This window comes from Oncorhynchus tshawytscha, linkage group LG29 (genome assembly GCF_018296145.1).
Source record: "Oncorhynchus tshawytscha isolate Ot180627B linkage group LG29, Otsh_v2.0, whole genome shotgun sequence".
Taxonomy (NCBI): domain Eukaryota; kingdom Metazoa; phylum Chordata; class Actinopteri; order Salmoniformes; family Salmonidae; genus Oncorhynchus; species Oncorhynchus tshawytscha.
The window spans coordinates 29149258-29176474 of record NC_056457.1 but is presented as its reverse complement, the minus strand read 5'-3'; the positions used below and the strand labels follow the sequence as shown (position 1 = coordinate 29176474).

The 27217-nt window shown below is 43.3% G+C and overlaps 1 protein-coding gene across 2 annotated transcripts in view; it reads right to left on the bottom strand.

Annotated features, from left to right (window-relative positions):
* Window positions 1–26905, bottom strand: part of LOC112237231 (pleckstrin homology-like domain family B member 2) — a 105732-nt gene extending 78827 nt beyond the window's left edge. For both annotated transcript variants that reach the window (XR_006080278.1, XM_042308582.1), the window contains exons 1-4: window positions 26373–26905; window positions 18638–18757; window positions 10989–11173; window positions 7252–8376 (exon numbers count right to left, since the gene is read on the bottom strand). Coding sequence is in view for 1 of the 2 variants with exons in the window: in XM_042308582.1 (XP_042164516.1) it covers window positions 7252–8376; window positions 10989–11173; window positions 18638–18692 (1365 nt within the window). In the remaining variant the exon portion in view is untranslated. The remainder of the gene's footprint in view (window positions 1–7251; window positions 8377–10988; window positions 11174–18637; window positions 18758–26372) is intronic.
* Between the last annotated feature and the right edge of the window lie 312 nt (window positions 26906–27217).

The window sequence follows — 27217 nt, the reverse complement described above, 5'->3', positions numbered from 1 at the left end:
GAGAGTCAAATGTCTGCTGTTTGCTGATGATCTGGTGCTTCTGTCACCAACCAGAGGAGGGCCTACAGCAGCACCTAGATCTTAGACAGATTCTGTCAGACCTGGGCCCTGACAGTAAATCTCAGTAAGACCAAAATAATGGTGTTCCAAAAAGGTCCAGTCACCAGAGACCACAAATACAAATTCCATCTAGACACTGCTGCCCTAGAGCACAAAAAAAACTATACATACCTTGGCCTAAACATCAGCACCACAGGTAACTTCCACAAAGCTGTGAGACGATCAGAGAGAGAGGCAAGAAGGGCATTCTATGCCATCAAAAGAAACATAAATTTCAACATACCAATTAGGATCTGGCTAAAAATAGAGAGAGAGAAAAGACAGAGAGACACAGAGACAGAGAGAGAGACACAGAGAGACAGAGACAGACAGAGATGATAGAGAGACAGAGAGAGTACAGAGAGACACACAGAAGAAGAGCAACCAGAGAAGAACACAGAGAGAGACAGAGAGACAGAAGAGAGACAGAGATGATGAGAGAGAGACAGAGAGAAGCCATTTGTACATTGCAGAGAGAACACTGTATATATATACAGATATGACATATATAATGTCTTTACAGAGACACAGAAATACAGACATTATGTGTATGTTTAGTTATTGTTGTTTAATAGTATATATATTCATATATATATATGTTATATACAGACAGGGAGAGAGAGAGACAGACAGAGATGCATATAGAGATCCCTTCTTGAATGACATATATAGACACATATATATATATATAGACAGAGATAGAGGACAGAGATAGAGATAGAGATACAGATAGAGAGACATATATATATAGAGAGATATACAGAGACAGAGACAGAGAGAGAGAGAGACAGACAGAGAGAGAGAGAGAGACAGAGAGAGAGAGAGAGAGAGAGATACAGAGAGAGACAGAGAGAGATGAGACAGTAGATAGATCAGTAGACCAGAGACAGAGAGAGCCATACAGAGACAGAGACAGAGGACAGAGACAGAGACAGAGAGAGATCATTATATATATATATATAGACAGACATATATAGAGATATATAGACAGATATATATATATATAGATACATATATATAGACAGAGATACAGAGGCCTACAGAAGATTCCACAAAAATGTGATATGAGAGACAAGAGACAAGAAGGGCATTTCCTATGCCATCAAGAGAGAGAACATAGAGACATAGAGAGAGATCAGAGACAGAAATATAGAGACAATCAGAGTCATAGAGCCCATTGCCCTTTATGATTGAGAGGTCTGGACAGATCACCAGAGAAGACTTCACAAAAGAGGGACAAACACCAGATTGAGACTCTGCAGCAGAATTCTGCAAAAATATCCTCCAGTGTACAGAGTAGAACACCAAATAATGCATGCAGAGCAGAATTAGGCCAATACCCACTAATTATCAAAATCCAGAAAAGAGCTGTTAAATTCTACAACCACCTAAAAGGAAGCGATTCACAAACCTTCCATAACAAAGCCATCACCTACAGAGAGATGAACCTGGAGAAGAGTCCCCTAAGCAAGCTGGTCCTGGGGCTCTGTTCACAAACACAAACACACACTACAGAGCCCCAGGACAGCAGCACAATTAGACCCAACCAAATCATGAGAAAACAAAAAGATAACTACTTAACACATTGGAAAGAATATACAAAAAAAACAGAGCAAACTAGAATGCTATTTGGCCCTACACAGAGAGTACACAGCGGCAGAATACCTGACCACTGTGACTGACCCAAAATTAAGGAAAGCCTTGACTATGTACAGACTCAGTGAGCATAGCCTTGCTATTGAGAAATGCCGCCGTAGGCAGACATGGCTCTCAAGAGAAGACAGGCTATGTGCTCACTGCCCACAAAATGAGGTGGAAACTGAGCTGCACTTCCTAACCTCCTGCCCAATGTATGACCATATTAGAGAGACATATTTCCCTCAGATTACACAGATCCACAAAGAATTCAAAAACAAATCCAATTTTGAAAAACTCCCATATCTACTGGGTGAAATTCCACAGTGTGCCATCACAGCAGCAAAATTTGTGACCTGTTGCCACGAGAAAAGGGCAACCAGTGAAGAACAAACACCATTGTAAATACACCCATATTTATGCTTATTTATTTTATCTTGTGTCCTTTAACCATTTGTACATTGTTAAAACACTGTATATATATATATATAATATGACATTTGTAATGTCTTTACTGTTTTGAAACTTCTGTATGTGTAATGTTTACTGTTAATTTTTGTTGTTTTTCACTTTATATATTCACTTTGTATGTTGTCTACCTCACTTGCTTTGGCAATGTTAACACATGTTTCCCATGCCAATAAAGCCCTTGAATTGAAATTGAATTGATAGAGACAGAGATAGAGACAGAGATAGAGACAGAGATAGAGACAGAGATAGAGACAGAGACAGAGATACAGAGAGAGACAGAGAGAGAGAGAGAGAGATAGAGACAGAGAGAGAGAGAGATAGAGACAGAGAGAGAGAGAGAGAGATAGAGACAGAGAGAGAGAGAGAGATAGAGACAGAGAGACAGAGAGACAGAGAGATAGAGACAGAGAGAGAGAGAGACAGAGAGAGAGAGAGAGAGAGACAGAGAGAGAGAGACAGACAGAGAGAGACAGAGAGAGAGAGACAGACAGAGAGAGAGAGAGACAGAGAGAGAGAGAGAGAGAGAGAGAGAGACAGAGAGACAGAGAGACAGAGAGACAGAGAGAGAGAGAGAGAGACAGAGAGAGCAGAGACAGAGAGAGACAAGGCAAGAGAGAGAGACAGAGAGACAGACAGAGAGAGACAGCTAGAGAGAGATCATTCAGAGCCCAGAGAGAGACAGACAAAATGGGACAGACAGACAAAGAGAGACAGAGAGACAGAAAAGAGCCATTCAATTCTATAACCACCTAAAAGAGAGAGACAGAGAGACAGAGAGAGTGAAGAGAGAGAGTTCACAAACAGACAGAGCCCCTTGACAGCAACAGAGTCCCAGACAGAATGAAGAGATTTTTAAAAAACAGAGCAAACGACAGAGAGTATACACAGGACCACTGTGACTGATCCAAGAGAGAGCTTTGACAGACAGAGAGCAGAGAGAGACACTAGAGCGAGAGCATGATACATACCTCGGCCTAAACATCAGCGCCACAGGTAACTTCCACAAATCTGTGAACGATCTGAGAGACAAGGCAAGAAGGGCATTCTATGCCATCACAAGGAACATAAAAATGTGACATACCAATTAGGATCTGGCTAAAAATACTTCAATCATTCATAGAGCCCATTGCCCTTTATGGTTGTGAGGTCTGGGGTCCGCTCACCAACCAAGACTTCACAAAATGGGACAAACACCAAATTGAGACTCTGCACGCAGAATTCTGCAAAAATATCCTCAGTGTACAATGTAAAACACCAAATAAAGCATGCAGAGCAGAATTAGTCCGATACCGCTAATTATCAAAATCCAGAAAAGAGCCATTCAATTCTACAACCACCTAAAAGGAAGCGATTCCCAAACCTTCCATAACAAAGCCATCACCTACAGAGAGGTGAACCTGGAGAAGAGTCCCCTAAGCAAGCTGGTCCTGGGGCTCTGTTCACAAACAGACAGAGCCCCTTGACAGCAACACAATTAGTCCCAACCAAGTAATGAAAAAGAGAATTACACATTGAAAATAATTATTTTTAAAAAACAGAGCAAACTAGAGTGGTATTTGCCCCTAAACAGAGAGTATACAGCAGCTGACCACTGTGACTGATCCAAAATTAAGGAAAGCTTTGACTATGTACAGACTCAGTGAGCAAGAGTGGGCTATGCACACACTGCCCACCATATGAGCTGCACTTCCTAACCTCCTGCTAAATGTATGACCAGAGACACATATTGCCCTCAGATTACACAGACCCAAATAATTAAAAAACAAATCAAATGTTGATAAACTACCATATCAAATGAAATAAAATTGTATTTGTCACATGTATATGTCATATACAGGGGGTACCGGTACAGAGTCAATGTGGAGGCTATATACAGGGGGTACCGGTACAGAGTCAATGTGGAGGCTAGATACAGGGGGTACCAGAACAGAGTCAATGTGGAGGCTATATACTGGGGGTACCAGAACAGAGTCAATGTGGAGGCTATATACAGGGGGTACCAGAACAGAGTCAATGTGGAGGCTATATACAGGGGGTACTGGTACAGAGTTAATGTGGAGACTATATACAGGGGGTACCAGTACAGAGTCAAGTAGGAGGCTATAAATAGGGGGTACCAGTACAGAGTCAATGTGGAGGATGAAATGATAAAATATACAGACAAATTGGCTATACTTAAACTCTTAACTTCTTGGTGACAGGGGGGGCAGTATTGAGTAGCTTGGATGAATAAGGTGCCCAGAGTAAACGGCCTGCTCCTTAGTCTCAGTTGCTAATATATGCATAGTATTATTAGTATTGGATAGAAAACGCTGAAGTTTCTAAACTGTTTGAATGATGTCTGTGAGTATAACAGAACTCATATGACAGGCAAAAACCTGAGAACAAATCCAAACAGGAAGTGATAAATCTGAGGTTGGTATATATTCAGCCCATTCCCTATTGTAATCCCCTTGAGATATGAATGAAGATTCACTTCCTAGGGCTTCCACTAGATGTCAACTGTCTATAGAATTTTGAATGAGGCTTCTACTGTGTGGTGGGACTGAATGAGAGGGGAATGAGTCAGACTAGTTCCAGGTCACACGCATACAGCATGATATCTTCCTGCGTTCCGTTCCTCCTCAAGTCACAAAGGAATTCTCCGGTTGGAACTTTATTGAAGATTTATGATAAAAACATCCTAATGATTGATTCTGTGCTTAGTTTGAAATGTTTCTTCAACCTGTAATGTAACTTTTTCAAGATTTTGTCTGAAAAAATGGTCGACCAGCTCCAGCGTTTGGATAGGTGTACCAAACGCGCTAACAAAAGTATCTAATTGGACATAAATAACAGACATTATCGAACAAATCAAGCATTTATTGTGGACCTGGGATTCCTGGGAGTGCATTCTGATGAAGATCAAAGGTAAGGGAATATTTAGCATGTAATATATGGTTTATGTTGACTACAACATGGCGGCTAATTTGCCTTGATTGTTCTGAGCGCCGTCTCAGATTGCATGGTTTGCTTTTTCCGTAAAGTTTTTTTGAAATCTGACACAGCAGTTGCATTAAAGACAGGTATATCTATAATTCCATGTGTATAAATTGTATTATCATCTACATTTATGATGAGTATTTCTGTTGAATCGATGTGGCTATGCAAAATCACTGGATGTTTTTGGAACTAGTGAATGTAACGCGCCAATGTAAACTCAGATTTTTTTATATATATATATATATAAAAAAAAATCTGAGTTTACATTGGCGCGTTACATTCACTAGTTCCAAAAACATCCAGTGATTTTACATGAACTTTATCAAGTCGCTCTTTAAAAAACATGAACTTTATCAAGCAAAACATACATGTATTGAGTAACATGAAGTCCTATGAGTGTCATCTGATGAAAATCATCAAAGATTAGTGATTAATTTGATCTCTATTTGTGCTTTTTGTGAATCCTCTTTGTCTGGGAAAATGGCGGTTTTTATTGTGGTTTGGTGGTGACCTAACAATCGTTTGTGGTGCTTTCGCCGTAAAGCCTATTTGAAATCAGGCACTGTGGTGGGATTAACAACAAGACTACCTTTAAAACGGTATAAGATACATGTATGTTTGAGGAATTTTAATTATGAGATTTCTGTAGTTTTGAATTTGGCGGCCTGCACTTTCACTGGCTGTCCCAAAGAGGATAAAAGGCCTGATTGGTGGAGTGCTGCAGAGATGTTTTTCCTTCTGGAAGGTTCTCCACAGAGGAACTCTGGAGCTCTGTCAGAGTGACCATCGGGTTCTTGTTCACCTCCCTGACCAACACCCATCTCCCCCGATTGCTCAGTGTGGTTGGAAGGCCAACTCAAGGAACAGTCTCGGTGGTTCCAAACTTCTTCCATTTAAAAATAATTGAGACCACTATGTTCTTGGGGACCGTCAATGCTGCAGACGTATTTTGGTACCCTTCCCCAGATTTCTGCCTCGACACAATCCTGTCTCAGAGATCTACAGACATTTCCTTCAACCTCATGGCTTGGTTTTTGCTCTGACATGCACTGTCAACTGTGGGACCTTGCATAGACAGGTCTGTGCCGAACCAAATCATGTCCAATCAATTGAATTTACTCCAATCAAGTTGTAGAAACAACTCAAGGATGATCAATGGAAACAGGATTTACCGGAGCTCAATTTCAAGTCTCAAAGCAAAGGGTCTGAATATGTAAATAATGTATTTCTAAAAACCTGTTTTCACTTTGTTATTATGGGGTATTGTGTTTAGATTGATGAGGGAAAAAAACTTGAATCCATTTTAGAATAAGGCTGTAACGTAACAAAATGTGGAAAAAGTCAAGGGGTCTGAATAATTTCTGAATGCACTGTTTCCCATGCCAATAAAGCCTTTTGAATTGAAATGAGAGAAAGAGAGAGAGAAAGAGAGAGAGAGAGAGAAAAGAGAGAGAAAGAGAGAGCGAGAGAAAGAGAGAGCGAGAGAAAGAGAGAGCGAGAGAAAGAGAGAGCGAGAGAAAGAGAGAGCGAGAGAAAGAGCGAAAGAGAGAGAGAGAAAGAGAGAAAGAGAGAGCGAGTGTGTATATCCACCTGCGGTATATTCCCAGTCATTAATTCAATCTGGTTCTAACCCACATCTGACGTTTCTGTTATGGGTTCCAAAATGACCCGGACCAACCCAACTGGGCGGAACTCCAGATGGCCTGACTTATGGAACCACACACACACACACACACTCACAAACCACACACCACGGAGAGCCCACAGACGTCTGTGCTTTCCTCTGAACCAGACCCAACAAAGTGAAGGAGTGAGAATAGCTACGTATCTTAGCATAGGCTAGCAGCCAGAGGTATCTGCCTTGGCACTGAACCTCCCTCAGGGAACATGTGTGTGTGTGTGCATTTTCATCTGTGTGTGTGTGTGTGTGTGTGTGCGTACGCCCAAACAGTGCACCTCCTGAACAATGTCTTCGAGAGGTGAGAGGGAAGTCATCTGATTCCACCCATCCTGTTCCTAATTGAATTACTATTTCATTTGGATAATTTCAGACACACAACTCACCAGTCTCTCCACTTCCTGTTCTCGTAGTCTCTCGTCTCTCTGGCGATGGTGGTAGTCAGTCAGTTCTTCCTTCCCACTCAGGGAGCTGATACTGCCACTCCTCACCCTGAACCCCCCTGGTGGGGTCAACCCCGCCCCCAGCCCCACCCCTCCCTTTCCAAATGACTGCCTTCGTTCCTCTAATCCTAGCACAGGCTCCAGTCTTCCCCCCCTGTGCTCTCTCCGCCTCTCCCCCAGAAAGAGCTCTGGTCCAGGGGAGGCTCCTCGGCTGGCTGACCTCTTTGGCTCCTGAAGGCTGGAGGTGGAGCTGGTGGAGGTGACGCTGAGTATCTTGGCCACACCGGGGCTGGAAGAGCCCCCTGATAGGGACGGTGAGGTCACGTCTGGAGGGGCCTGGGTGGGAGATTCAGGGATGGAGAGAGAGATGGATTCCACCCCCTCTCCTTGGTTCCGGTTCATGTTTTGAGCCTGGCTGTAGGTGAAGTTAGTGATTTGGTTATGATTGTAGTTGTTGTTTGTGGTATGGTTTTGGCTATTGTTGTGAGAGGAGTTGCGTAGAGGATTAGAGGTCAGGGGGAGGGAAAACAGGGCCAGGGCTCCGTTGTCATGGGAACGAGGTGATGAGGGGCAGAGGCGGGGCAGTGAGCAGCTGTGACTTTCCATTATGCCGCCTATAGAACCTGCAGAGTACTTCCTGGTTCGGTTGCTAGGCACCGGCTCATGGTTGCCGTGGCTTCGTAGTCCCAGGCGGGGACTGGAGGGCATGCTGGCTGCTCCACTAGTTGGAAAGAGGGATGAGGGTGGAGGAGAGGAGAGGCTATCACCACCGGCCACTGAGTTAGAGGAACCTCCACAGTTCCGCATCGACAACAGGGGGGAGGAGTTTGGGTTTAGTGGGCGTCGCCCATTGCCAGGGGAGATGAGCAGGCTGTCCTGTGATTGGTATGATTGTTTCCGGGTCATGGAGGTTCGGGAGGAAGGGGGGTCAGAGCGCCGAGAGGGGGAGTGAGGGGCGGCAGCTTTGCCAGAGAGAGGAGGACGATCAGAGCCGTAGAAGCGCCTAGCCTGTTCCTGATAGGCCGACCACATCGACGTGGGTGAGGTCACAGACGTGGTGGGTGGAGACTGGGAGGGAGAAGAGTAGAAGAAAATTCATTAGGAATGTCCATCTAGCAGGGGTACTCAACTACTATTTGAGGTCACACAAATTTCCTAGGTGGAGTGGTAACCCATTCAGGGCAAGTGAGGCAGAATATTTTGGTTGTTGTTGCCTTTTTTATATTACCTTTATTTAACCAGGCAAGTCAGTTAAGAACAAATTCTTATTTTCAATGACGGCCTAGGAACAGTGGGTTAACTGCCTGTTCAGGGACAGAACGACAGATTTGTACCTTGTCAGCTCGGGGGGTTTGAACTTGAAACCTTCCGGTTACTAGTCCAACGTTTGAACAGTTTGCAAACATAAAAAAAAATCATAAATCATTGAGTTAATAAAGCTGCATACAAACATGGTCTCTTTCTTGAGTAAACCAAAATACTAGGCTACCCTGCCGCCTCAGTTAGTGCTTTCTGTGGTGGTTTTCAGCCTAGCATTAATCAGTGCTTTCTGTGGTGGTGTTTCAGTCACATAGCTCAGTTTGCAAACATAAAAAAAAAAATCATAAATCATTGAGTTAATAAAGCTGCATACAAACATGGTCTCTTTCTTGAGTAAGGAGCTCCAAAATACAGGTGTTTCAGCCTAGCTCAGTGCTTTCTGTGGTGGTGTTTCAGCCTAGCTCAGTGCTTTCTGTGGTGGTGTTTCAGCCTAGCTCAGTGCTTTCTGTGGTGGTGTTTCAGCCTAGCTCAGTGCTTTCTGTGGTGGTGTTTCAGCCTAGCTCAGTGCTTTCTGTGGTGGTGTTTCAGCCTAGCTCAGTGCTTTCTGTGGTGGTGTTTCAGCCTAGCTCAGTGCTTTCTGTGGTGGTGTTTCAGCCTAGCTCAGTGCTTTCTGTGGTGGTGTTTCAGCCTAGCTCAGTGCTTTCTGTGGTGGTGTTTCAGCCTAGCTCAGTGCTTTCTGTGGTGGTGTTTCAGCCTAGCTCAGTGCTTTCTGTGGTGGTGTTTCAGCCTAGCTCAGTGCTTTCTGTGGTGGTGTTTCAGCCTAGCTCAGCTCTGTGGTGGTGTTTGCCTTTCTGTGGTGGGTGTTTCAGCCTAGCTCAGTGCTTTCTGTGGTGGTGTTTCAGCCTAGCTTTCTCAGTGCTTTCTGTGGTGGTGTTTCAGCCTAGCTCAGTGCTTTCTGTGGTGGTGTTTTCTGCTTTCTGTGGTGGTGTTTCAGCCTAGCTCAGTGCTTTCTGTGGTGGTGTTTCAGCCTAGCTCAGTGCTTTCTGTGGTGGTGTTTCAGTCTAGCTCAGTGCTTTCTGTGGTGGTGGGGCAGCCAGCGGAATATACGGAGCGTAGGGGTTGGTAATGTTCTCTAGTTGCGCCGTGATTGGCTCAATGTTCTGTCACTCACGGGGACACTATGACGCCACAAAATCTACGGGGAGAGCTAAAAAAATTCAAGACCCTTGGGTGCTGCCATAGAGTTACTGAAGTACCCATCTAAGAAGGCTCAAGGTCATTGGCCAAAGATAAAATGACGTCAAACCACATATCTACAGTAGCTTTGATTGGATGGTCAACGTTATACTTTCAAAATCTTAGCTAGCAAGCTATCAGTCATCATCATGAATCAAGTCGACAATCTACTGGCAAAAACTTTTCAATGAAGAGAAATTGATAAAACGTATCGGTGCTCATCGGCCATAAACATCACACAACAAGTTGGAAATCGCAGATTCAACAATGAGTGGTTTGGAAGGAATCAGTGGCTAACTGCAAGCATTGCAAAGCATTCACTAGCCTGCTACTCAGTGGAGTGGATGTGTAGTCCAAGTCTGGGTTTAAGGGTCTCTAAGCTTAAAAGGATAAACATTCTGCACATTTTAAAACAACTGAAAACTAGGAACTGCGCCTCCAGTGAGTTCAAGACAACTGGGGACTAGGGAATTTTTTGTTGTTGCTCTGACTGGGAAAATACATTTTGAACGGACATCCAACTCAGAATTCCGAGTCGGGAACTCGGGCCTCTTTCTAGAGCTTCGACCTGAAGATCACTAACGTCATGATTCAACCGCACTATTGGTTAGAGCCTGTAAGTCAGCATTTCACTGTAATACCTGTTGTATTCGGTCAAAATAATAGGTTAAAAAAATAGGTAAGTAAAAAATACAAAATAAAAAAGTAACAAATAATTCAAGAGCAGTAGAATAATAACAGTAGTGAGGCTATATACAGGGGGTACCGGTACAGAGTCAATGTGCGTGGGCACCAGTTAGTCGAGGTCATTGAGGTAATATGCACATGTTGGTAGAGTTAAAGTGACTTTGCATAGATAATAAACAGAGGGGGTAGAAGATGTTCAGGAGTCTTAGGGCTTGGGGGTAGAAGATGTTCAGGAGTCTTATGGCTTGGGGGTAGAAGATGTTAAGAAGTCTCTTGGACCAAATTATATTGTAATGTATTGACTTAGTAATAAACTCCCCAGCTCACAATGCATGAAACCCCAAACTGGTCATGCCCCTCCCGTTGGCGGAGTCATAATGCTCAGTTTCTCAACTTGTACACATTTTGCCATGGGGAGGAGATCCGTATTGACCCCGTTCTGGGTCTGCCTTTTGAGTATGGTTGATCCTGCTGGGAGAGCTTTACAGCTGTCATACCTGTGTCATACTGAAGTAGGAGGGGCTAGCGTCCCCATTGGCTCGCAGGCTTGTCTCCAGGGCGGTCTTCTTACGTTGTAAGGTGTCCATCAAATCACGGAGCTCTGAGGCTGAGCGCATCCCTCTGGCGCTGCTGGCCCCTCCCACCTCCCCATGTCTGTAGTCACTACTAAACTTCAGATAGTCTGGGGGGAGAGCGAGAGAGAGCGAGAGAGAGCGAGAGAGAGCGAGAGAGAGCGAGAGAGAGCGAGAGAGAGCGAGAGAGAGCGAGAGAGAGCGAGAGAGAGCGAGAGAGAGCGAGAGAGAGAGCGAGAGAGAGCGAGAGAGAGAGGAGAGTTGATACATAAGACATGTTATTTTAAAGTGTCCATGTTCACCGTTAAGTGAATAGTGAAGAAAAGATTTCCATTCCCTGTCCAATGGTTGTCTGTTTAGTCTGTTGAAGCCTATTGGACTGAGGAAGGGGAGAGGTATTAATAGCCCTGTGTATACGTGGGCCAGTGTGTGCCGCCCCATTAGGAGTGAGGGTTGCATGGTGGATGTACGTGCAGCTAAGTCGATTCCTAGCTGGGCTTGGCAGAACACCCAGAACCCAAAATGCAGAGAGCTGCTATACAAAATGGCCCATAACACAGAGGGCCTGACAGCCAACACACACACACACCTATTCTCAGATCCAAAACTAACACACACACATGGGAGTTCAGGTTTCTAAATGTAGCAGAGCAATTGACTTCCTTACTTTGGAATTTGGGGAAATATAAATACTGTAAGCAGTCAGGAATTTCCTCAATTCCCCTGACGGTTCAATTTCCCCTCCATCATCGCTGATCTGAAAACACTCTATAGGTGAAAGCAATGGAGAGGAAACAGCAATGGAGAGGTTATTTTACTCATCAACGATAGAGAAACATTTATTCCCTTACCTGAGTAATGGGACAGTTCTATCCATACCATCATGACTTCCAAGACACACATAGAACCACTAAACGTAGACTGGCATGCGTGTATCTACCCAGCATGCAGTTCCTTGGAAGTTTTGGGAATGAACATTTATGGTTGCCCATTGGTTCTGGGAATGAAGGCAAAAGTTTCCTGATCGATAAAACATTTTTTTTTTTTTTTAAATAAACGTTCTGGGAAGGGAATTTAAACTAATCGCCTGTTCTGGGAACATACAAATCAAATTGTATTGGTCACAAACATATATTTAGCAGATGTTATTGCCGGTGTAGTGAAATGCTTGTGTTCCTAGCTCTAACAATTCACAACAATACACACATCCAAAAGTAAAAGAACAGAATTAAGAAATATGTAAATAAATATTAGAACGAGGGATGTTACAGGGAGGTTCTGAGAACGTTTTTACTAGGGTTGCCTGAAAGTTTTTCTGGGAGGTTTTATTAACGTTCTGAGAATGTAAATTCTAGGGTTGATTGGAGGTTTTTTAATAACTTTCTTAAAACGTTTACTGAATGTTTCAATACTACCTTTAATAACACTGCTAGCTGGTTAACTGTTTTGAATTCCAGGCACAGACAGGCCAAATGGAAATTAATTTGCATAGGTGTTAATCATAACAACACATTTCTTTATTTATTGTGACACGGCGACAGTGAGATTCGAACCTATGCTCCTTCTGTTCTCTATCCATGGAATTAGTCCACTGTGTGCCACCAGGATGGAGCTAGCATGACATGGTTTTTTTTAAACTCATATGTAGCTGTTCATTTTAGTCTATTCAAACAAAACCCCATTTCAAAGTAAACACTCATTAAGATCCGGTGTGGCCAATCAGTGAACACCTGAACACACTAAACAAGATAGAGGATAGACAATTGTTGTCGCTGAGAACAAAATGTGTATGTTTTTAAATAACATTATTAGAGCATTTTTGGAATGTTACTAATGTTGTTTTCTTGTGGTTTTTATGGAAAGTTTTCTTAATGTTCTGAGAACATTACTTTAAATAGAACCATGAGGAAACAAGCAGAAAACGTTATGCTGGAGTACTGAAAATCCCACCTAAGAAACATATGGTTCTCAGAATTTTATGTGCTAGCTGGCTATCCTGCACCATTCCAGTAATGATGTGGATGTGTCACTGGCAGAAGATTATTTTTCCTTTAACGAGTCCGACGAGCCCAAACGTCTTTCCCGGGAACAGACCCAAATCCCCGTCATTTGCGTGAAGAAGAGACGGAGAAAAAGAGGACGGAAGTCGGGCTGCCTTCTGAGAATTCGTACGCGATCGAATAAACCCCCACTGCCTTCCGTTCTACTAGCTAACCTGCAAATCATTGGAAAATAAAATCGAAGACCTACGAGGAAGATTAAACTACCAAGGGGACATTAAAAACTGTAATATCTTATGCTTCATGGAGTCGTGGCTGAACATTAGCAACATACAGCTGGCAGGTTATACAGTGTATCGGCAGGATAGAACAGTGGTGGCTAGTAAGACAAGGGGGGTGGACTATGTTTATATGTAAACAACAACTGGTGCACGATATCTAAGGAAGTCTCAAGGTTTGGCTCGCATTATAAGCTGCAGACCCTACTATCTACCTAGAGAGTTTTAATCTGTACTTTTCCTAGCTGTCTATATACCACGACAGACCAATGCTGGCACTAAGACTGCACTCAATGAGGTATAATTTGCCAAAAGCAAAGTTAGGAACCAATATGCACAGGCAGTTAGAAAAGCTAAGGCTAGCTTTGCAAACAGAAATTTGCATCCTGTAGTACAAACTTTAAAAAGTTCTGGGACACTGTAACGTTCATGTAGAATAAGAACACCTCCTCCCAGCTGCCCACTGCACTGAGGTTAGGAAACACACAATAATTGAGAATTTCAATAAGCATTTTTCTACGGCTGGCCATGCTTTCCACCTGGCTACCCCTACCCCGGTCAACAGCCCTGCGCTCCCCACAGCAACTCGCCCAAACCTCCCCACTTCTCCTTCACCCATATCCAGATCGTTCTGAAAGAGCTGCAAAATCTGGACCCCTACAAATCAGCCGGGCTAGACAATCTGGACCCTCTCTTTCTAAAATTATCTGCCGAAATTATTGCAACCTACTAGCCTGTTCAACCTCTCTTTTGTATCGTCTGAGATTCCCATAGATTGGAAAGCTGCTGCGGTCATCCCTCTCTTCAAAGGGGGAGACACCCTAGACCCAAACTGCTACAAACCTATATCTACTCTACCCTGCCTTTCTAAGGTCTTCGAAAGCCAAGTTAAACAGATTACCGACCATTTCGAATCTCACCATACCTTCTCCGCTATGCAATCTGGTTTCAGAGCTGGTCATGGGTGCACCTCAACCACGTTGAGGGTGCACCTCAACCACCTCAAGGTCCTAAACGATATAACCGCCATCGATAAGAGACATTACTGTGCAGAACTACTTCTCCAATAGAGTTCAGTATGTCAAATTGGGGGCCTGTTGTCCGGACCTCTGGCAGTCTCTATGGGGGTGCCACAGGGCTCAATTCTCGGGCCAACTTTCTTCTCTGTATACATCAATTATGTCGCTCTCGCGGCTGGTGATTCTTTGATCCACCTCTACGCAGACGACAGCATTCTGTATACCTCTGGCCCTTCGTTGGACACCGTGTTAACTAACTTTCAGATGAGCTTCAATGCCATACAACTCTCCTTCTGTGGCCTCCAACTGCTCTTAAATGCAAGTAAAACTCAAATGGATGCTGTTCAACCGATTGCTGCCGGCACCTGCCCACCCGTCCAGCATCACTACTCTGGACGGTTCGGACTTAGAATATGTGGACAACTACAAATACCTAAGTCTCTGGTTAGACTGTAAACTCTCCTTTCAGACTCACATTAAACATCTCCAATCCAAAATTAAATCTAGAATCGGCTTCCTATTTTGCAAAAAAGCATCCTTCACACATGCAGCCAAACACACCCTAAAACTGACCATCCTACCGATCCTCGACTTTGGCGATGTCATTTACAAAATAGCCTCCAACACTCTACTCAACAAATTGGATGCAGTCTATCATAGTGCCATCCGTTTTGTCACCAAAGCGCCATATACTACCCACCACTGCGACCTGTATAATCTCATTGGCTGTCCCTCGCTTCATACTCGTTGCCAAACCCACTGGCTCCAGATCATCTACAAGTCTCTGCTAGGTAAAGCCCTGCCTTATCTCAGCTCACTGGTCACCATAGCAGCACCCACCTGTAGCACGCATTCCAGCAGGTTTATCTCACTGGTCACCCCCAAAGCCAATTCTTCCTTTGGCTGCCTCTCCTTCCAGTGCTCTGCTGCCAATGACTGGAACGAACTGCAAAAATCTCTGAAGCTGGAGACTCTTACCTCCCTCACTAGCTTTAAGCACCAGCTGTCAGAGCAGCTCAGCGATCACTGCACCTGTACATAGCCCATCTGTAAATAGCCCATCCAACTACCTCATCCCCATACTGTATTTATTTATCTTGCTCCTTTGCACTCCAGTATCTCTACTTGCACATCCATCTTCTGCACATCCTACCATTCCAGTGTTTAATTGCTATATTGTAATTACTTTGCCACCATGGCCTATTTATTGCCTTACCTCCCTTAACATACCTCATTTGCACATGCTGTATATAGATTTTGTCTACTGTATTATTGACTGTATGTTAGTTTATTCCATGTGTAACTGTGTTGTTGTATGTGCCGAACTGCTTTGCTTTATCTTGGCCAAGTCGCAGTTGCAAATGAGAAGTTGTCCTCAACTAGCCTACCTGATTAAATAAAAGGTGAAATGTATATTTTTTTTAATTAAATGCTCGCTTCGAGTCAAATAATAATAGAACATGCATGAGAGCACCAGCTGTTCCGGACGACTGTGTGATCACGCTATCCACAGTCGATGTGAGTAAGACCTTTAAACATGTCAACATTCACAATGCCGCAGGGCCAGATGGATTACGAGGACGTGTGCTGCGAGCATGTGTTGACCAACTGGCAAGTGTCTTCACTGACATTTTCAACCTCTCCCTGTCCGAGTCTGTAATGCCAACATGTTTCAAGCAGACCACCATAGTCCCTGTGCCCAAGAAAACTAAGGTAACCTGCCTAAATGACTACCGACCCGTAGCACTCATTTCTGTAGCCAAGAAGTGCTTTGAAAGGCTGATCATGGGTCACATCAACACCATTATCCCAGAAACCCTAGACCCACTCCAATTTGCACACTGCCCGAACAGATCCACAGATGATGCAGTCTCTATTGCACTCCACACTGCCTTTTCCAACCTGTACAAAAATAACACCTATGTGAAAATGCTGTTCATTGACTACAACTCAGCATTCAACACTATAGTGCCCGCAAAGCTCATCACTAAGCTAAGGACCCTGGAACCCTCTGCAACTGGATCCTGGACTTCCTGACGGGTCACCCCCAGGTGGTAAGGATAGATAACACCATGCTTATCCTTAACACAGGGGACCATCAGGGGTGTGTGCTCAGTCTCCTCATGTACTCCCTGTTCACTCATGACTATATAGCCAGGCATGACTTCAACGCCATCATTAAGTTTGCCGATGACAACCGTGGTAGGCCTGATCACCGACAACGATGAGACAGCTTATAGGGAGAAGGTCAGAGACTTGGCCATGTGGTGCCGGGACAACAACCTCTCCCTCAACATGATCAAGACAAAGGAGATGATTGTGGACTACAGGAAAAGGCAGACCAAGCATGCCCACATTCTCATCGACGGGCTGTAGTGGAGCAGGTTGAAAGCTTCAAGTTCCTTGGTGTCCACATCACCAACAAACTAACATGGTCCAAACACGCCAAGATAGTTGTGAAGAGGGCATGACAAAACTGGTGCCCCCGCACATTGACTCTGTACCGGTACCCCCCTGTATATAGCCTCCACATTGACCGGTACCCCCTGTATACAGGCTCCACATTGACCGGTACCCTCTGTATATAGCCTCCACATTGACCGGTACCCCCTGTATATAGCCTCCACATTGACCGGTACCCCCTGTATATAGTCTCGCCATTTTTATTTAACTTCTGCTTTTTACTTCCTTGTTCCTTTCATTTCTTATTCCATATCTTTTTAAACTGCATTGTTGGTTAATGTAAGTCAGCATTTCACTGTAATGTCTACAGCACATTGTTGGTTAATGTAAGTCAGCATTTCACTGTAATGTCTACAACACATGGTTGGTTAATGTAAGTCAGCATTTCACTGTAATGTCTACAGCACATGGTTGTATTCAATTTGATTTGTGTGAAAAATAACCATAAGACAACCACACTCTCACCAAGCTCTCAGAAACATCTCATTTAGTTTGTGTTATATCTGATTGTGTGTTTGTGTGTGTGTGTGCATGTGTGAGAGAGATCCCTATACAGATGTATGTTTGTGTGTGTACATTCCTGTTGCCTAACTGCAGAGACAGCAAGCGAACAGCACTGATGTACGCCAGAATCACACACATACCGTGATCAAATGCTCTCTCTAAATCTCTCCCTCTCTTTCTCTTGGATGATCTGAGCCCTAGGACCATGCCTCAGGACTACCTGGCCTGATGACTCCTTGCTGTCCCCAGTCCACCTGGCCATGCTGCTGCTCCAGTTCCAACTGTTCTGCCTGCGGCTATGGAACCCTGACCTGTTCACCGGACGTGCTACCTGTCCCAGACCTGCTGTTTTCAACTCTCTAGAGACTGCAGGGGCGGTAGAGATACTATGAATGATCGGCTATGAAAAGCCAACTAACATTTACTCCTGAGGTGCTGACCTGTTGCACCCACGACAACCAATGTGATTATTATTTGACCCTGCTGGTCAGCTGTGAACATTTGAACATCTTGGTCATGATCTGTTATAATCTCCACCTGGCACAGCCAGAAGAGGACTTGCCACCCCTCAGAGCCTGGTTCCTCTCCACCCGGCACAGCCAGAAGAGGACTTGCCACCCCTCAGAGCCTGGTTCCTCTCCACCCGGCACAGCCAGAAGAGGACTGGCCACCCCTCAGAGCCTGGTTCCTCTCTAGGTTTCTTCCTAGGTTCTGGCCTTTCTAGGGAGTTTTTCCTAGCCACCGTGCTTCTACACCTGCATTGCTTGCTGTTTGGGGTTTTAGGCTGGGTTTCTGTACAGCACTTTGTGACATCAGCTGATGTAAGAAGGGCTTTATAAATACATTTGATTGATTGATCAATCACCATGGTTACAGCGGAACACAGCTGCATCACCATGACGACAGCGATCGGCAGTTCTGAAGAACATTCCACCAGCCTTGGTCTAGAGAAGTGTGTTTTAGGTTTGTGGGGTGTAACAGACAGTTTTACACCCTACAATAAAGCATCCCTTCTGTGTTTCTAACCTTGTGGCTCTTCAGAGACCCCTCTATGAAGATATCGCATATATTAGGGATGCAAGAATGCCTTCGTCACACATGAACACGTCTCATTCACACACAACTGTCAGGATGGGTTCCACCTCCACTTCCTAACTGTATCCTCAGTGGAAGAGAGGAAGTCATATTACATTTGAGGGACTATGGGCTGATGGGATCTATGGGGGAGGGAGCGGAGTGAACAAAGTAGAAGCGAGGATTGGGGTCAAGGGGAGGTCAGAGGTGATAGAGGGTAGGGGCGTGTATGTTACCTGTGCTGTAGCCCAGGGGTGAGACAGGGGTCTTCAGAGGCAGCATGCTGTTCATACGGCTGGCCTCCTCTGGATGGTTGAAGCGCAAGAAGCAGGATTTACCCAGACTCAGAGCGTAACCTGGAGAGAAAACACACAGTCAGATATAACACAAGCTAAATGAGATGCAATTCAAACAGACAAGACAGTCTGTATTTGTCCTCCCAGTTGTCTGTATTACAACCTATATCCTGTTCATCTGCTGCACTGCTCAGTCAACCACACAGTCAGGTCTGTTCATCTGCTGCACTGCTCAGTCAACCACACAGTCAGGTCTGTTCATCTGCTGCACTGCTCAGTCAACCACACAGTCAGGTCTGTTCATCTGCTGCACTGCTCAGTCAACCACACAGTCAGGTCTGTTCATCTGCTGCACTGCTCAGTCAACCACACAGTCAGGTCTGTTCATCTGCTGCACTGCTCAGTCAGGATTAAACTAGTCTGATTCTTATAGCATTGAGGTTGCAGGTTAGGGATCCCTGGCAAACGACTCATCTCTGGAGAAAAACAACGACCAAACTGTTCCATCCAGCTGTCTGTTACTGATACCAGAGACTAGAGGTCGACCGATTCATCGGAACGGCCGATTATTTAGGGCCGATTTCATGTTTTTATAACAATCGGAAAATCAGTAATTTTGTCAGTTAAGAACACATTCTTATTTTCAATGACGGCCTAGGAACGGTGGGTTAACTGCCTTGTTCAGGGGCAGAACGACAGATTTTTACCTTGTCAGCTCAGGGATTCTATCTTACAACCTTACGGTTAACTAGTCCAACGCTCTAACCACCTGCCTCACGAGGAGCCCGCCAGTTTCGCGAATGCAGTAAGAAGCCAAGGTAAGTTGCTAGCTAGCATTAAACTTAATCATAATCACTAGTTATAACTACACATGGTTGATGATATTTCTAGTTTATCTAGCGTGTCCTGCGTTGCATATAATCGATGCGGTGCATATTCGCAAAAAAGGACTTTCGTTGCTCCAATGTACCTAACCATGAACATCAATCCCTTTCTTAAAATCAATACACAGAAGTATATATTTTTTAAACCTGCATATATAGCTAAAAGAAATCCAGGTTAACAGGCAATATTAACCAGGTTAAATTGTGTCACTTCTCTTGCGTTCATTGCACGCAGAGTCAGGGTATATGCAACAGTTTGGGCTGCCTGGTTCGTTGTGAACTAATTTGCCAGAATTTTACGTAATTATGACATAACATTGAAGGTTGTGCAATGTAACAGGAATATTTAGACTGATGGGTGCACCCGTTAGATAAAATACAGAACGGTTCAGTATTTCACTGAAAGAATAAACGTCTTGTGTGTGTGTAACAGCAGCCTTTTCTTAAACTCTAATTCCCTGACTTTCAACAGTCTGCCAGTGTTATACAACTGCTGCCCTTATTTGTTTAAACTACTTTCTAATTTCCTCCCTCCCCCTAGACAACACAAACACACAATCTGGGCTACAGGACATTTCATTTTTTTTACAGCTATCCCCCAGCTACAACGATAACCGCACACACTTTGATCATACAGATGCCAGTGAAGAAGAAGTCTGGTACCAGTTTATTCTGGTTGATCTAAATCGATAGCCTCTGTTCAGCTACTACATTCCACTTCTGTGATTTGCCAAAGAGACCTTCACTTGAAAAAAACAGGGGTGGGGGGGGGGCAATAGTACAGTTTGTCCATTTTGAGATGCCATAGCCAGTATACACTTCTTCAAAATAGTCAGAATTAATATCTTCCATAACTCAAGAGATCTGTCATTAATTTTGACTTGTTTGCTGAGGAGATCTTATTGGCGCAATTTTACTAAGATTTTTGGTGCAGTATTTCTCAATGAAAGAATTTGCATGAAAACAAGTAATCACTCGCTTTATTGAATAATCCCTACTGTTGACCAATCACTGACAAAGGGACATAGACTTCAGCTACCAACTTTGGCTTCCTGAAAAAAAATTTGCGCCCGAACAGCCGGGGGAAAAAACAAGTCCAAAACTAACAAAAATGTCACAAAACGTTGTCATAAAATATGTACCAAAACTTCTGAACAATTTTGGATGGGAGGCATGCGGACACCTTTAAATGAATACGTCTACTATAGACTAAGGTAGGATGGGAGGCATGCGGACACCTTTAAATGAATACGTCTACTATAGACTAAGGTAGGATGGGAGGCATGCGGACACCTTTAAATGAATACGTCTACTATAGTAGAAGGTAGGATGGGAGGCATGCGGACACCTTTAAATGAATACGTCTACTATAGACTAATGTAGGATGGGAGGCATGCGGACACCTTTAAATGAATACGTCTACTATAGACTAAGGTAGGATGGGAGGCATGCGGACACCTTTAAATGAATACGTCTACTATAGTAGAAGGTAGGATGGGAGGCATGCGGACACCTTTAAATGAATACGTCTACTATAGACTAAGGTAGGATGGGAGGCATGCGGACACCTTTAAATGAATACGTCTACTATAGACTAAGGTAGGATGGGAGGCATGCGGACACCTTTAAATGAATACGTCTACTATAGACTAAGGTAGGATGGGAGGCATGCGGACACCTTTAAATGAATACGTCTACTATAGTAGAAGGTAGGATGGGAGGCATGCAGACACCTTTAAATGAATACGTCTACTATAGACTAAGGTAGGATGAGAGGCATGCGGACACCTTTAAATGAATACGTCTACTATAGTAGAAGGTAGGATGGGAGGCATGCGGACACCTTTAAATGAATACGTCTACTATAGACTAAGGTAGGATGGGAGGCATGCGGACACCATTAAATGAATACGTCTACTATAGACTAAGGTAGGATGAGAGGCATGCGGACACCTTTAAATGAATACGTCTACTATAGTAGAAGGTAGGATGAGAGGCATGCGGACACCTTTAAATGAATACGTCTACTATAGACTAAGGTAGGATGGGAGGCATGCGGACACCATTAAATGAATACGTCTACTATAGACTAAGGTAGGATGAGAGGCATGCGGACACCTTTAAATGAATACGTCTACTATAGTAGAAGGTAGGATGAGAGGCATGCGGACACCTTTAAATGAATACGTCTACTATAGACTAAGGTAGGATGGGAGGCATGTGGACACCTTTAAATGAATACGTCTACTATAGACTAACGTAGGATGGGAGGCATGCGGACACCTTTAAATGAATACGTCTACTATAGACTAAGGTAGGATGGGAGGCATGCGGACACCTTTAAATGAATACGTCTACTATAGACTAAGGTAGGGTGGGAGGCATGCGGACACCTTTAAATGAATACGTCTACTATAGTAGAAGGTAGGATGGGAGGCATGCAGACACCTTTAAATGAATACGTCTACTATAGTAGAAGGTAGGATGGGAGGCATGCGGACACCTTTAAATGAATACGTCTACTATAGACTAAGGTAGGATGGGAGGCATGCGGACACCTTTAAATGAATACGTCTACTATAGACTAAGGTAGGATGGGAGGCATGTGGACACCTTTAAATGAATACGTCTACTATAGACTAAGGTAGGATGGGAGGCATGCGGACACCTTTAAATGAATACGTCTACTATAGACTAAGGTAGGATGGGAGGCATGCGGACACCTTTAAATGAATACGTCTACTATAGACTAAGGTAGGATGAGAGGCATGGACACCTTTAAATGAATACGTCTACTATAGTAGAAGGTAGGATGGGAGGCATGCAGATACCTTTAAATGAATACGTCTACTATAGACTAAGGTAGGATGGGAGGCATGCGGACACCTTTAAATGAATATGTCTAGTATAGACTAAGGTAGGATGAGAGGCATGCGGACACCTTTAAATGAATACGTCTACTATAGTAGAAGGTAGGATGGGAGGCATGCGGACACCTTTAAATGAATACGTCTACTATAGTAGAAGGTAGGATGGGAGGCATGCGGACACCTTTAAATGAATACGTCTACTATAGACTAAGGTAGGATGGGAGGCATGCGGACACCTTTAAATGAATACGTCTACTATAGACTAAGGTAGGATGGGAGGCATGTGGACACCTTTAAATGAATACGTCTACTATAGACTAAGGTAGGATGGGAGGCATGCGGACACCTTTAAATGAATACGTCTACTATAGACTAAGGTAGGATGAGAGGCATGCGGACACCTTTAAATGAATACGTCTACTATAGTAGAAGGTAGGATGGGAGGCATGCAGACACCTTTAAATGAATACGTCTACTATAGACTAAGGTAGGATGGGAGGCATGCGGACACCTTTAAATGAATATGTCTACTATAGACTAAGGTAGGATGAGAGGCATGCGGACACCTTTAAATGAATACGTCTACTATAGTAGAAGGTAGGATGGGAGGCATGCGGACACCTTTAAATGAATACGTCTACTATAGACTAAGGTAGGATGGGAGGCATGCGGACACCTTTAAATGAATACGTCTACTATAGTAGAAGGTAGGATGAGAGGCATGCGGACACATTTAAATGAATATGTCTACTATAGACTAAGGTAGGATGGGAGGCATGCGGACACCTTTAAATGAATACGTCTACTATAGACTAAGGTAGGATGGGAGGCATGCGGACACCTTTAAATGAATACGTCTACTATAGACTAAGGTAGGATGGGAGGCATGCGGACACCTTTAAATGAATACGTCTACTATAGACTAAGGTAGGATGGGAGGCATGCGGACACCTTTAAATGAATACGTCTACTATAGTAGCAGGTAGGATGGGAGGCATGCGGACACCTTTAAATGAATACGTCTACTATAGACTAAGGTAGGATGGGAGGCATGTGGACACCTTTAAATGAATACGTCTACTATAGACTAAGGTAGGATGAGAGGCATGTGGACACCTTTAAATGAATACGTCTACTATAGTAGAAGGTAGGATGGGAGGCATGCGGACACCTTTAAATGAATACGTCTACTATAGTAGAAGGTAGGATGGGAGGCATGCGGACACCTTTAAATGAATACGTCTACTATAGACTAAGGTAGGATGGGAGGCATGCGGACACCTTTAAATGAATACGTCTACTATAGACTAAGGTAGGATGAGAGGCATGCGGACACCTTTAAATGAATACGTCTACTATAGACTAAGGTAGGATGGGAGGCATGCGGACACCTTTAAATGAATACGTCTACTATAGACTAACGTAGGATGGGAGGCATGCGGACACCTTTAACTGAATACGTCTACTATAGACTAAGGTAGGATGGGAGGCATGCGGACACCTTTAAATGAATACGTCTACTATAGACTAAGGTAGGATGGGAGGAAGGAGGGAAGTGAGTTTACGTTAAGTATCCGTAACATTGCCATGTCAGCTGACAAATGCTGCTGCTTTCAATTAAATGTCCTCTCTCTCTTTTATAAAACAAATACAGTAACGTGGCTAATCTTGCCATCTTAAATCAAAGCCCCTGTCTGAATAAATAACAGAGTCCCAGAGCAGAGCTAAAGCCGATGAAAGACAGACTTCCTTTGGTTTACTTCAGTTCTACCTTCTATGACCGCAGGCAGTTGTCTTATCATGTGAAATCACGTTGTCTCTCTGTGAACTGAACTAAGCCCGGTTTCCCCAAAAGCATCTTAAGGTTAAATTCATTATTAGACTGTTCATAGGAGCACCGTTAGTGTACTAGGGGGCAACTAGCCCCCTCCCTGTAATTTACATTAAAATCACAAGATGTTGCCAGATTTATATATATATATATATATATGTATTATTTTTTAAGTCTTAAATAATCCACTTGTTTAGAGAGAAAAATGTAGATCATTTTAGAGTAAAGTAGTAATATGTTGGATGAGTGTGTTGGGGGCAACTCACTCCATCCCCTACTAGGGGAAACTGCCACCTGGGGGCCAGTTTCCCCATATTATATTTATATACCATTCCAATATATTCCAATGTATATATTTTTGTATTAATTAAAAACAACTATTGAAAACCTTTAGCTCCTGAATGTCATTTTAAAGACAGCAGGGATTTAAAAACTTGCATTATTCAAATAATATTTAGTGTAATTGTACATAATGGATTGTATGGAAACAGAACAACAAAGAAATGAATGTGCAGGTGAATTAAGAGGGACTTTATATTAACTCTCCTCGTAGTGTGGATATTAACTCTCCTCGTAGTGTGGATATTAACTCTCCTCGTAGTGTGGATATTAACTCTCCTCGTAGTGTGGATATTAACTCTCCTCGTAGTGTGGATATTAACTCTCCTCGTAGTGTGGATATTAACTCTCCTCGTAGTGTGGATATTAACTCTCCTCGTAGTGTGGATATTAACTCTCCTCATAGTGTGGATCTTAATGGTGACATGTGCAACACCCTTTCACCCCCATATTTTATTAAAATAAGAGTTCCTACTGTTGACGAATCACTGACAAATGGGCGTAGACTTCAGCTACCAGCCTCCATGAAAAAAATGTGTCTGAACAGCCGGGGAAAAAAAACGTTACGAAGTCCGAAACGAACAAAAACGTCACAAAATGTCACCAGAAACTATGTATCAGAGATCCTTGATGAAAAAGTGCTCCAGAGCTCTCAGGACCTCAGATTGGGGTCAAGGTTCACCTTCCAACAGGACAACGACCCTAATCACACAGCTAAGACCAAGCAGGAGCGGCTTCATGACAAGTCTCTGCATGCCCCAGCCAGAGTCCGGACTTAAACCCGATCAGAACATCACTTGAGACCTGAAAATAGCTGTGCATCGACGCTCCCCATTCAACCTGGCAGAGCTTGAGAGGAGCTACAGGGAAAAAATGGAAGAAACTCCCCAAATACAGGTGTGCCAAGCTTGTAGTGTCATACCCAAGAAGACTCAAGGATGTAATCGCTGCCAAAGGTGCTTCAACAAAGTAGTGAGTAAAGGGTCTGAATACTTATGCAAACATGATATTTGTTTTTTTATTTGTATTAAATTGGAAAATTGCAAGTTTGTGTTGTATTAAAAAAGATAAATGTTTCCAATGACATCCACCAATAAATAGACAATTAGGAGGCAACATCTCCTGATAATTGGTGTGCATTGTGATTTTAACCAATGTCATTGGTAAAACGTATCTTCCTCTCTTTTTTTACTACAAAACATAGCAACGTGACATTTTTACATACGTTAATGTTGGGGTGGTACTGGAGATGATTAACATAACATTGAATTATTATTTTTTAAATGTCTCTTTAAATAACCTTCTGTCTTATGTAACCATATCATACTAGTTTCAGCATCCCGGATTTACGTTTACTATGCTACGTCTTGTCTATGAGACTTGGCTGAGGTGATGTCAACGTTGTAAGCAGGTCAAGACAGACTTTTCAACTTTGATCGTAGGTAATGAAGTCAATTTCCCCCTAAAACGTAGGGTAGGGGGGCTAAAGCAAGATCGGTTCTTATCTGTAGCAATTATAGAATTGATGGTTGCAACAGAGCAAGAGTGACGCAAATGGTCAAGTAGCCTACCCTTGCCAATTTACTACCATTAAATCAAATCAGCTGACAAAAAAATACCTGTATCATTTCCCCACAAGTCACAAAAGGCTACAAAACCAAGTTCCACATGCACACTTGCGTATACATGTTGGCGCCGCTTGAGATTCCTCCAAGCCAGTGAAGTTTTGAGAGAAGGCTACTTTTACTAACCTTTTTACTGAGTTCCATCCAGCGAAAATAACAGCAGGATTTTTCCTTATTTCTCTATGGACAACAATTATCATGACAATTGGTGAAAAGTAACACCCCCCCCGCTTTTTTATCCTCCTTCAACCCAGTACAAAGCTCCAGAAATAACTCGGGACTTTTGGTGTCCACGGATTTCCATCCAGTTGAGTTTGAGGTAAGGAGCGCACCAACTCCCCAAAAATGGGGTGGTGACGCCTGCTTGACGCGAATAGACAGACTGGGGCAAAAAGTAAACCCGCCCCTCAGAAAGTTTACTCACTTGCATGAAAAAAAAACACGCTGGTTTAAAATCCAAAACGAATGTATTTGATTAAAAACGCATTTCAGTTCAGCTAAAACAGTCTCGGACCCCTTCTCTTTGTTGGTAGAATTACAGCGGTTTAAAAACCAGAGGTATTTAGTTTCCACCCCCCAATGCTTTTTTTCTTCGTATGCCTACTTCTACCCTCTGAAAACACCTTGACGGGAATGGTACTGTAGCCTTTCTCAGACCCATAGAACACATCAGAGCATAGCTGCGGGAAGTAGTTTGCGGGTGCTGCAACAAAATAATTGCCCGTGCTGAAGAGTATATCAGTCCGCTAACACAGGACTAGTAAAGGCCCAGTGCACCACTTTTGTGGAAATGTTTTAACTAAATGCATTTGAGTGTTTACCATCATTTGTAACTCGAGTGATAATTATCTGTACAAAACAGTTAATCTAATAATACTTGTGGAATATAAAAAATTCTTGCTTGATATGTTTTCCAGTTTCTTGAAGTACTTTGTAAAAACTGAAATGGTTTATGAATTCCTTTTACATTT